Source organism: Hemicordylus capensis, chromosome 2, assembly GCF_027244095.1.
Source record: "Hemicordylus capensis ecotype Gifberg chromosome 2, rHemCap1.1.pri, whole genome shotgun sequence".
NCBI classification, from domain to species: domain Eukaryota; kingdom Metazoa; phylum Chordata; class Lepidosauria; order Squamata; family Cordylidae; genus Hemicordylus; species Hemicordylus capensis.
The window spans coordinates 203,621,414-203,633,957 of NC_069658.1; the positions used below are offsets into that span (position 1 = coordinate 203,621,414).

At 42.4% G+C, this 12,544-nt stretch overlaps 1 protein-coding gene across 2 annotated transcripts in view; it reads right to left on the reverse strand.

The window, feature by feature from the left end:
• Positions 1-12,544, reverse strand: part of TFCP2 (transcription factor CP2) — a 78,418-nt gene that overhangs the window by 2,800 nt on the left and 63,074 nt on the right. Inside the window, exons 8-14 of one of the 2 annotated variants that reach the window (XM_053298473.1) lie at positions 12,216-12,304; positions 10,806-10,853; positions 8,267-8,315; positions 7,960-8,053; positions 7,382-7,472; positions 2,374-2,477; positions 890-1,032 (exon numbers count right to left, since the gene is read on the reverse strand). In XM_053298473.1, the coding sequence (XP_053154448.1) occupies positions 890-1,032; positions 2,374-2,477; positions 7,382-7,472; positions 7,960-8,053; positions 8,267-8,315; positions 10,806-10,853; positions 12,216-12,304 (618 nt within the window). The remainder of the gene's footprint in view (positions 1-889; positions 1,033-2,373; positions 2,478-7,381; positions 7,473-7,959; positions 8,054-8,266; positions 8,316-10,805; positions 10,854-12,215; positions 12,305-12,544) is intronic. The other variant, XM_053298474.1, reaches the window with a different exon arrangement.

A 12,544-nucleotide genomic window follows, 5' to 3' on the forward strand; every position in this document is an offset into this window, starting at 1 on the left:
AACAATATGCCCATCTAAAGATCCCCACTCATGCTTTTAAGTAATACATTTGCCTTGAAAGAAGTAGAGAGGCCTCACATCCTTGCAACATTTCTCAAAGTTCCCCTAGGAGGCCATAGCACTATTAAACACTTGGCGAATGTGGAACCTAATGTGTTGCAAAGGATTCTGGGACACATTGTGCATTAGTCAGGGCTTCTAAGCCTTGCCACTGATCCAGGTGCACAGCGAGCACAACTTAGAACACATTCAACACTCAGTTGTGGTTGTGCATTGCAGGGAAAATGAAAAGTGGAAGGCAAGTATCTTTTAGGTAAGCTATTACTGATCTTTCCAGTGAAGGTCTCTGATAAGCTTCCAAGGAGCCTCAAGATTCCCTTAAACATAATTTGAAAGCCACCATCATAAGCAATACCCATTTTTCACCCCCTCATAGTTTGCCACTTTTTATTGTTCTACACAGGTCCCAATGAAACTGCAGCTGGCATAAAGAGTTTAGGGATAAGGAGAGCAGAGCATATGTTGCATGCACATGAGAGATTTTGTTATTAGGCCTTTATGACCAAGTAATGCATTATGTTCTTTAACACCTATGTAAACTCAAGCAAGAGGTTCCCTACCCCTAGAGACTGTGTACATACATGTTTGTACATATGTACATACCCACCCCTGCTCCCCGTTCCCATCTGTGAAGTAGGTATACATGTTTTTAACATGGAAGATGTTTGTGTTTATTATAGCTCAGCCAATTTCTATTTGCCACATTTAAGAGGTGGTGGCACATGTCAAATCCAATTTCATTTTCAACAACAGGAGAGCAGAGAAGCAAGTACAAGGTGCAACTTTTGTTTTAAACTCCCCAATCCTAATGTTTCCAGGATACACTTACCTCATCACTGATAAGTACATGTATCCCTGTGGGGCCTTGTTTGTAGATCTGGCTGATCTGTTGAGAGGAAATGCTGAAGAGTTGGGCAATTTTCTCTGTCAGCTCCAAAGCAGTTAACTCCTCTAAGTAGATGGCATGGTAGACTGCAGAGGCAAGAATGATTAACAAACAAGGAGCATTTCCAAGTTAGCCATAAGATTGGAAGAGGAAGCACACAGCTTTAAAAAAGGCAATGGGCAACTGATACCCTGGAGAGGATATAGGAAGATGAGTGGAGCACACTCGGTAGCCCCTCAGCAAGTTACTTTATGCAGTTATCCTAACCTAAGAGGCAAAACACAGCAGATTTAGTTAAAGGTATTCTCAGCCAGATTAAATGCACAGACTTCTTTGGCCACTAAACTATTGTTTGAATAAGTCTCATGACTTCCAGAACTGCCTGCAGTCCCCAATAAAGACAGATCAAATATCATTTCCATGAAGCCTAAGAACTGCCTAGTTAATTCATAGAGGTTGTCATATGATCAATTAAGTTTAAAGGATCAAATAAATCTGCATAGGGTTGTATACAGTTTAATAAAATAGTTCCAAAGAAAAAGAGTGTTTTGTCTTTAGATAATGCATACATTTACACATGTGAGCAAGAATGAGAAATGCCTCTATGAAGATACCCTTCATCAACAGAGTTGCACTTAAATTTTGTTTTTAGACAAAAGTCTCCTGCCTGATTAATCAGGCGCACCAGATAGATTGAGATCTACCACTAGATCTCTGAATGATTTGCAGTAGATCGGAAAGGGTTTCCAACTCCCAGTGACAACAAAAAGGCTCCTCTCATTCCCAAAATTAAGCTCAGAGAGCAAAATAGGAGTGGATGTGTGCATGCAAGAACTGAGAGCTCAGTTTGGATACTATGAACTCCCTCCTGAGCTGAGCATGTGCTCAGAGGAACCTCTTCTAATTCTATGTGCACCTCGGCTCTGGTTGGTGGATACTGGGGTTCCAAAAAGGGAAAAAACCAAATATTTCTGGTAAGAATTCATCTGCCTACTTTCCTTTCACTATCCCGACAATTGAGACTAAATTTGGCCCAAATTGGTTAGGCAGTTCACAAGTTAGCCCACTTGTGCCTCAAATGTTCACATGTCCACCATCTTGAATTGGGGTGGATGACATCATCACAAACTACGCCACTGAAGTATCCCTACAACTGTACCCAATTTGGTTCATATTGGCCCAGGCACTGTTGGGGGGGGGGGGCGCGCGCACGTGCACGCGTACACACACACACACACACACACACACAGAATTCTGGGTGGTCTCATAAGCTTACTTTCCTTAAGGACACTTCTGGGTTTCCAGAGCACCAGTGACCCAACCCAATATATCACCACACTGCCTTGCAGAAAACTCATCTTCCCACAAGAACCTGTGGTCCCATCAGCCAGAGAAGAAGGAGAGACAGCTTTTCCTGAAGCTCTTACCAAAGAAAGTACTGTTGGCTGCATCCCCATCTTCATGCTTCTGCTGATCCCTTAACTGCTGTGACTCTTGGCAGACATAGATAGTCAGCCTTGGCCGTACCATCCTGTCGAGAAAGAAAGATGTATACACTCAGAAGCTCACAAGGAATATGTTATGGGTAAGAGAGGGAGAAAAGGAAAAAAAGGAATAATTTTATCGCCAAGCACTTTAATAGCACTTTCAAAGTTGACAAAATACTTCACAAATCAAGCCTAGCCAATTAAAGGTCCAGAAAAGGCAAATGGTAAAGCCCTTCGAGGAACTGTATCACTTCAGAATACTGGTTGGAGGGTTGCATGTTTGAATGATTCTCCGATTCTCCTATCCTCCTTAGCAAGGCTCTGCTTTACTTTCACACACCCATATCCCATTAGGCAAAATCCCCAGATTTTGCACCCTTCCACCCCCACCCCACTGTCTGGTTCCTTTAATCAAATTTGTTCTAAAGGGGTTTTTTTTAGCTCATCAAAAATCAGAGCCATTACAACCATTATGCCCCAATATAGAGGACATAAGCAAGTATGCCTATCAAAGTAAATCATGCAGAATTCTGAATCATCTTGACAAACATTTTATAACTCCCGGCAGATTATATTCAAGCTAAAAAGTTTTGGTTCTCCCTAGATGACGATTGCACAACACAAGGTTTAAAGGGCTAATTCCACACCCTCCCCACTTGTTTGCTGCCCCTTGGAGAAATGTTACAAATCCATTTCAAATGCTTATTATCCTGCAGCTGCAAAGCTAGAACTTTCAGGGCAGCTTATAATAGTCTGAAAAACAATTACACCTGCATCTTGCTGCAAGAGCCAAAGGCTCATGCACTGCTGAACTTAGTGAGAAGAAAGAAAGATGCAAGCAGCAGGCCAGGAAAGAGACCTAAAGGGGGACAGAGCTAGAGACCCCTAAGGTGGCGCAGACTAAAGAGTGCATTACTGGGCAGAAAGAGAAAGCGGGTCACAAGGTATACCGAGAGATGTGTATGGTAGGGAAAGGCAGTAGCTGAGAAGTGGTGATGAAGAGACCTTTGGTGGGGGAGGGAGCAAGAGCAGGATAGAATGATGGTGCTGACCTCTGATAGCGCAAAAGGAAAAGAGGACGTGAACTCTGTAGAGTGGAGAGAAAGAAAAAGGAGACAGAGACAGGTGGTAGTACAGAGGAAAGAGCACACTATGGGGGGCAGAAAAGCAAAGAGTGGCTTAATGGAGAATTGGTTAAAGAGAAAACATGGCTACAATTGTAGCAAGAGCCCTTTTCTTCTGCTGTTAGCATAACAATGCACCCGTCTCAGGTTAATAAGGGTATGAAATTAGCCCTCAAGGCCATTTCAGTTGTGCTCTAGATACTGTTTGCAAGATGATCCTTCTCAGTGCACCCTATGTAGTATTGCCAGTTGAATTTGCAGAAGTACAATGTTTTATTACTCATTATTTGTGTGTTCACAAACCTCTGCAAGGAAAAAGTTAACAAAAAGGAACATTTAACAGTTCACACCCAAACACCCCACACCTTCATTTTGAAGTAGTGAAGTCCTGAAAAGACTGCATGATTTGCTTTTGCCACCATGACTGAAACAGCACACATTCTTCTAACCCTCTGAAGCAAGCACCTGATACTAATTGCTTACTATAATCTCCATTTTACAATTAGAGCAGTTGAGCTGAGGCAGCTTCAAATACTCTGTGTTTGGCGCATTGGCCCATCCAGCCCAGTAATGACTGGCAGCAGCTCCCCAGGGGCTACCCACAAAGTTATGAATGCTGCCCAAGCACAGAGACACCTGCGGCCTGTTCCCGTGACAGACAGCAGCCTCGCTTAAAAGAACCCTCAAGACCCCGATAATCTTGGAAGGTCGTTTATCTCGCCACCTTCTACCATCTCTCTCACTAACACACAAATATCAGCATTGTTATCTTCTAGACTTGCAAGTTGTTTCCAGAACATTTTCCTGCAAACTCCCTTCTCTGAGGTTTTTTTAACCACACACACACACACACACACCTACCTGCCTACGAAACATGTTGATAGAGTAGCACTTACTAGTTCCGCTGAAGGTCTTGACTTTTTAAAAAAGCTGTGATGTGCTGTTGCTGCTGTTGCTGCTGCGGTTCAAAGGAGTCTCATGGCCAGCATTAGATACCAGGAAGTTCAGAAGAGGACTCTGGGCTCGCTTGCTCTCGGGGGCTACTGTGACCCTCTGCACCAGACAGATCCATCTGAATAACCCCCCTTTCAGCCCCAAATCATATGCTCATGGGTCTCCCAGGCAGCACCAGGACTTGTTCAGATCCAAACGGGCATCAGTGCCCCTCTCCTATGCTTGATACCAACAGGTTTTTGAGTAAATCAATGACTTGGGAAGACCCTAGAACGATCTAACTAAGCTTTGCATTCTTCATTCTATTGGGGAAGGCTACTACGAAACATTCTCCAGGAAACTGTTTTTTGTTTTTTGACATTTTATTATATGAATTAGAAGGTAAAGGAATTTCTCAGCAGAGCTATCTTCCCCATCAAGCATGAAATGAATTCCTACTACTGATTAGCCTTGAGGATCTGAACCTCCCAATTAGATCAGTCTCAAAGGATTATTGTTATTATTTTTTTACATTTATATCCCGCTCTTCCTCCAAGGAGCCCAGAGCGGTGTACTACATACTTGAGTTTCTCTTTCACGACAACCCTGTGAAGTAGGCTAGGCTGAGAGAGAAGTGCGCGCGCGTGCCGCCTACATCACATGCAGCGTGCGTGTGACGTAGGTGGCGCCCGCACACTGCGCGCATGCGTGCTCCTGTTACTGAGACTTCCTGGCAACGACGGGGGCAGGGGTGGCAGGGAGGAACGCTGCTGCCCCAAAAACTTCGATTTAAACTGCAGCGCCGGAGGGGGAAGAGCGGCGGGAGGGGTAAGTTCTACCCCCCCGCCCTTAAAGGTAGACCCCCCCTCAGTGCCGGACCGCGCCGCGCGGTTCTATGCACATCCCTATTGGTGGTCAGAGGAAGACACACTGGACTTTATCAGCCTTAGTCTCCATGGGAGCAAAAACCAAACCATGTCCTCTCCCTGTTTGATAAGCAAAGAATAGTGTAAAGATCCATATTAGTGAACAGTCTTCCCCAACAATGCCCAAAGTTTGCCTAAATTTTCTAAAAATCCCCATCCTGACCTTTTCCCATGAACAACCTAAATTATAATTATCGGGAGAATTGCTCTCTTGTGTTACCGTATTTTTAGGACCATAAGACGCACTCCCCCCCCAAAAAAAGTGGGGGGGAAATGAGGGTGCGTCTTATGGTCCAAATGCTGTCCGGGTGGGGGGGTTCCTTTAAGGGCGGGGAGGGTTTACTTCCCCTCCCGCCGCTTTGCCCCCTCCAGCGCCCATATTTTCTATAGAAATTGGGGCGCAGGAAACCAGCTGCCCCCGCCGCCCCCCGCGACCGGATTAGGGGCCAAATCGGCCCAAACTACTGCTGCCGCTGACCACCCACCCACCCAACACAAGGCCTGATTTTGGGCGAAGAAAGCCACCCCCCACACGCCGATGACGGGCCGAATCGGCCGAAACTACAGCCACCGCCGCGGCCGCCCGCCCAGCCGCCTGCCCTCCCTCCCTCCCTCCCTCCCAGCCGCCCGCCCGAGTCCTCACCATAACAATCAGGGTTGTTCAAAAAAGAGAGGAGCTCGCAAACAGAGCTCCTCTCTCTGCAAAGTCTCGGCCCCAACTGGGGCTTTGGGCGCAAAGGACGCCTGGGAGTTCCGACATTCCCACGTTAATTATTTAGTTTTGGTATTACAATTGGATATCTACTGTATTGAGTCCGTAAACGAGACACTGTATTTTGATTGCTATTCCATAAATGTTGTATATTTTGTATTAGAAGCTTGTTGCCCCTATTTGTATCATTCCCATGTCTGTGCTCAGCTTAGCCCTTGCTGTAAAGCTCCCACAGCATACATGTGTCTTGCTCTGCATGTTGTAACACATCTCTTTCTTTCCCCCCAGCCACACACAGTAATGGTGGGATGCTGACCATTAATCACTCATCCCCCCAATCTCTACTCCTGACCACACCCTTCATCTTCCTGCCCTCTCACCTAATTGCCCTATTCTGTTCCTTCTGATGAACCTTCCTTTGCCCACTTTAAATTCCCCAAATACCCACATCCACCCTTACCATTACAAGTTTCAGCAAAATGGTGGCAGAAGCAAGTATTCCATCAATCCACAGTAGAAAGTCAGGGGGTGGGGAAGAAGCACTGCTCATTTTAAAAGTTAGTAAAGCCCACTGCACTTCGCACACCTGCCGCAGGGACACAGCTCACCATTAACTCAACAATCAGGATTGTTACATTAACTCCGTGGTAACGTTTGGGACCAGCAAAACCTCTTGCTGATCATTGTCAAAAACCTAACTTTTGTTCAGAACTGTTCAGTATCTGCTCTTCCTTCACTTGAAGGACCAGCTAACAGCAATTTAAAACAGAAGTCCTCTTTTGCTCCCGCTCAAAGAGGAGAGGTGAGGGGAAGAATCAGGATCTAAGAGACAACTACAGATACTTCACAGAAAAATAAAAGGGACACACTATAAAAGGCAAACTTTCTTAGTGAAGAGAGCCATAAAAGTCTCCCCATTTATCTTTATCCAAGTTACTTTAAAACAGGGACAGAAAATTTATCTAGATTTAGTTGTTACATTTCAGTCCTCTGCTATATTGAATGCAGACTGCAAATTCCTGCATGTCCAGGAAACCCAGGCCCCAGTATTTTATCTCACCTACCTTAATGTGTTTGATCCATTACACAACATTTTCATCATGTCAGAGTTCTCCTCAATCTCATGGAGGCATTAGCTGCATACTTTCAAGTTTTTAGAGTGGAAACATACAGCATCAAGCCAGAGAAAGAGAAATCCCATAGCACATTATTGTTCAAAGTCCCAGTCTAAAGTCAATTTGGATCATACGCACCGTCCTTTCAACGCATTAAAGAGCCTGATGCCATCTGCAGGACCACAAATCTGTATGACATCTTCTCTAGTTAATTTCAGTAAATCTGCCCCTAGAGTTTAAAAAAAGAGAAGAGCGGGAGGGGAGAGAAAATGAAGAGTTAATGTTAATTTCAACATGGCAGAGTTCATGTTTCAGGTAATATCTTTAACAAAGCTATTGTTTAAAGCATCACCACATCTCACACCCTAGATTTTAGCTCTACAAGAGAAGACAGTAAGTTGATGAGTGTCCCCACTGCTTCCAAGCAACTTTTCAGAGGCTGGAGTCAATCTGTGCCACAGTAATGGCAGACAAACTACAGAAAGAAGCATGTGACCCCCTGGAATGGGGTGGGGGAAAAAAGTGGTGGTGGGCAGGGAGGCAGGGAAACAGGGCACAGAAACAGCAACACTCAACTACTTAGGCCTAAAGGAAGTCCCAGGACATTTGGTTACAGAGGGCGGAGAAGAGTATGTGTCGACAATAAGAACTGAGGAATTCAAATGCTGCTGTTCCCTCCTGATGTTGCAGAACTGGAAATGGCTTTTGCTACTTACCTGAGAAATTTGTGAAAAGACGTGAAAAGGTGGAGAAGCGATTCCGGTGCAGCCACTGCTGCGCTTCCTGAGGGGTGGAAGTTGGCAATAGGTTCTAGGATAGAGTAATGAAATTTGGTTGCTTTATTGCAAGATGAACACAGGCGGCTTTCAAGATTCATTGCACTATCAGCCATGCTCAGATCAGGCCATTGAGAAAGGAGTTCATTTAGGTCAGCTATCTCAGACACAAAAACCCAAATTGCAACCTATGAACTTAAGAGTGGAGGGTAAAAAGTGAAAATACAGACGACAAAATGTGACTTACATCTGTAATTGGAGCAGGAGGTTCGGGCTGGTGATTTGGAGACCCATTTCTAGTTTTAGAAAGAGAAACAGATGGCCATTCAAATTTGCTTTTCTCTGCTTGTCACTCAAGTTATCTTCCAATGTTATTCAATAAAGCTCTTGTACATTGTCAGAGAGCCAGTGCAGACTTGGGACAACCCATCCTAACAATGGTTAAGGGGCTGGTGACAGGTCATGTATCCTCTTCCCCATCTAAGCACCAATTCCCCCTGCTGGCCTTGGCCAAGGTTTATGCCAGCACCAACCTTAAACATGATATATTATCACAAGGATTCTGACACAAGATCCAAGCCCTAGTTAAGACATAACTTGGGGTAGTGTTAACAGTGGTTAAGGGTGGGTGACCTAGGTGTTGTGAGAAAGAAAGTTTATATTTATTCTATTTATATCCTGCTCTTCCTCCTAGGAGCCCAGAGCGGTGTACATGGTTATATTTATCCTCACAACAACCCTGTGAGGTAGGTTAGGCTGAGAGATACGTGAGTGGCCCAGAGTCACTCAGTGAATTTCATGGTTGAGTGGGGAATTGAATTTGGAGCTTGTCAGTCCTTGTCCGACGTTCTAACCACTACACTATGCTTGCCACTATTTGGTGCTCCCTCACTGCTGGAGATTAGTTGCAGCAACAGAGGCCCTTTTCACTCTTGCTCCTCAATCAGGAAAAAAGGAAGGACCTTGAAGTCAGCAAGAGAGGATTTCTCCCCTCACGTTCTTTTGTCTATCTGTAGTGACCAGAGGCCACAATACTAGCAAGCAGCAAAAGACAAGGATGTCCTTGGAGTCTGATGAGAAGCAGAAAAGATGCTCCTCATAAATTCCAGCTCAATGCAGCAAAAGGTAACCTCTTCCTCATCAACAATGTACTTCCTAGATATTATTCAGCAATATATATGTAGAATTAATTGGGAAGACTATAGAGGAAATCCATATGACTTGACTCTTTGCCCAAATTAGAATCGACATGCCTGCTTATTAGTTTATGTTTAATATGTTAATGAATTGGAGGCACACATATATAGGCAAGATCCTGCCTCATCCCCCAAGTCAGTACAGTAACTATAGCACAGTATAGCAATGGAAGAACAGCTATTTTCAGCAGTTCAACTGCAATCACTTCTATAATTATCTATGAGAATATATACATTCTAAATCCTTTATATTTTTTGACACTATTTAAACTTCAAGAATTCTTGCCTCAAATTTTAAGCTCTTTATATTCCTGGATAATACTTGAGAATTTAGACATCCTCCAGGAAGCTTAAGCATTTTAAATTTCTGGAAAATACTTTCAATATTGTCTTGGAAGTTTTCAAAATGTTAATGTTTTGTATTTGATATTTGAATTTTGAAACCTCTTCAAGGTTTAGTTCTATATTTAGTTATGAACTTTATGAACTTTCATATATATGAAAATTCTAAACATATATATATAAGTTCATAATTTTAATAAATAAAAAAATAGTCTGGAAACTGGTAAAATTCTTAAGTACTCTTATTATACTCCGAGTATAACTCCCTTGCATCAAGGTAATTTTAGGTCCTAAATTAATTGGATAATTCGGTTAGTGAATATGGTCAACTGATTAATTGAACTGTATGGATCTTCTGATTAGTCAAAAGCAAGCAGCAACTTGTTTAGTAATCATGAGTTTAATAAGAACAGGAACAGAGAAACAAAGAAAGGGGATGAAGTATTAAACTAGCAAGGACCCACAGAGGATACTCCCGGGACTTAGAGAAATAATGTAAAGTCAGGATATAAACCTGGCTCTGAGTTACATCTGAACCAATCTTGGGAGTTGGCAGCTAGTATAGAAGCCACTAAATAAATTGCGACAAAGGCTCACAGAAACTTCAGAGATCACGAGATGTGCTGGCAGCTAATCTGGCAGGGGGAAAAATATATTTAAAGATCTTAATCCAGACCCTTTCTCTAGGGCAATAATTTTGTTTTCTAACTAAAAAATTTAGGGAAGAGAAAATTAGATACACACAGAGAATTCAATTTAAAGTAAACATTTTTTTTTAAACCAAAGTGGATAACAAGGACATTATAAAGTCTTAATTCAACAACAAATAGGAGAAACATATGATTATTTTGGAATTTGTTTTGTTTAATTTGCAGGAGACTCAAGAAAGAAAATGTTTCATCAATGTTTCATCAATTTAAGATTTGAGGAAGTTTATGCCTTCTGTGGCACTCCAAAAGGAACGGAGTTGCAATTATTAAAATGGAATTATTTCTTCTCAAGGAATATTCATAATAACTGGATTTTTAGTGATGGTTGATTGGGTAGTATTTGGGGGATATGTTAATGGAGCAGAAAATAAGAACCCGGACAAATCTAATGCAAACATCTGGAATGACACCCCACCACCACCTTTCTTTGCATGAGTAAGAGGAAATAATTCAGTGGATATACAATATACAAGGTTTTATAATACTAATAATAGAGAGAGAGTACAAACATTCTTTTCTAAACTCTCATAATACATACTTGAGGACTGATTTTCTCCTAGCAACTCCAGGTATAATCTCCAAGGTGCTGAAAGTTAAAATTGGCTTATTGACTTTTGCAGATCATGCTCTTGTATCATTTCTCTTGAAACTATAGATGATAAAGGAGTTGGGCAATGGAGGCTAAATACATTTCTGCAGCAAGATCAGGAAGTGTGTGATTAAACTTCAAATTTAAGATACCTTTTCCTATATAATGTATCCCTTGGCATGGACTGGGCACAATTTGGGATCCTTCCACAATTTGGGATCCACAATTTGGGATACCAAGGCATATATATATCACAGAGGTAAAGATTTTATATATCACATTTTATATATCATTATATATATCACAGAGGTAAGATTTTAAAGAAATAATCTTAACTGAAGTTCAGGTTGGGACTGGAAACAGAAGAACATATGATCAGACAGTGTCTTAGATTCTAGTTGTTGTATGAAAGCAACTAATGAGCAGTAGCAGCTCTGAAGAGTCCTTATTTTACAAAGCACAAGTTTTTTGAATATGAGAACGGATAAAAACTGATTAAAATTAGTTGCTAATGCTATAGATAATAAAAGGAGACTTTAAGCACCAAGTAAGCATGGCAATAAAATAGCAGCATCAGCTAAAGAAACAGAAGAACAATTCATTCTAAATAATAAATTTTTATGTCAGAAGAACCAAGTGAGGGGAATGGGAGGTTGCTGGAATTCGCTCCCCCCCTCCCCATGTGCTGGTTTTGAATTAGTAGATTGTATCTACAGCACTGGCACATCCCATGGAGAACTGGTGCTTTGTTAGTCAGGATGTTGGCCAACGTATGAAGGGCGCATTGAGATCATGCCTACTGGCCCCAACCATCTAACCTCCATGCACTGAGGGAGTCTTCTAAGCAGAGCCTACATGTGTACAAGCTGTGTAGGCTCTATGAACAAAGAGTTTCTGTATGGGGGTTGGGCCTGGGTCCTGCCACTGCAGTTCTGCTCCTCACCCTCTATACCAATTGTACCCTATTTGTATCTGTACAAGACTTATATGATCATAATAAAACAATAGGGTTAGTGACAAACAGATTTATCTCTTTTTTAATTGAAAGTGGACACTCTGCCATTCAAGGCAGCTTACAAAAAATACAACCACTCCTTTCCACAAAGGAGTCGAGTAGAGAGAGAGGGAAGGAAGAGAGAATGGCCAAGTTTTCTGTTCTTCCTCCTACAGGAGTTTAGTAGGATAAAGGAACCAACTTTTGTTTTTAATGTTAAGAAGGCAGAGGAAGAAAAAGTTACAGTAACTTGCTCTGAAACTTCATAATCCAGCAGGCTATAGATGCAAGCGAATTAGTGCATACACATTTGGGGGAATTAAAATGGGCAAAGGCAGAAAAGAACTTCCATTATCCAGACTTACCCTTCACTGATAGAGAAGCTGCTGTGAGAACTGCTGAAGCCAGGTGATGGCACGTTATTGACATAGGTGATTTCTGGCCATGGAGAGCACTGGAAATGAAAATTCAAAAGGTGAGGTGCCAGAACACACTACAATGCTTCTCAGTTACAATGCTACTCCCAGTAGGAGGTTGCATACATTTTGTGCATTTACCATTCACAAGCAGATCTGGCATTTAGAGCATCTCTGTCTCCAGGCTTGCAGAGAACCTCTTGGAAGCACATAGGAAGTATTTTAGGGGCCAGACATGGCTGAGTAGATTTGCTAGTAGCAAGTGGGCAGGCAGTAGG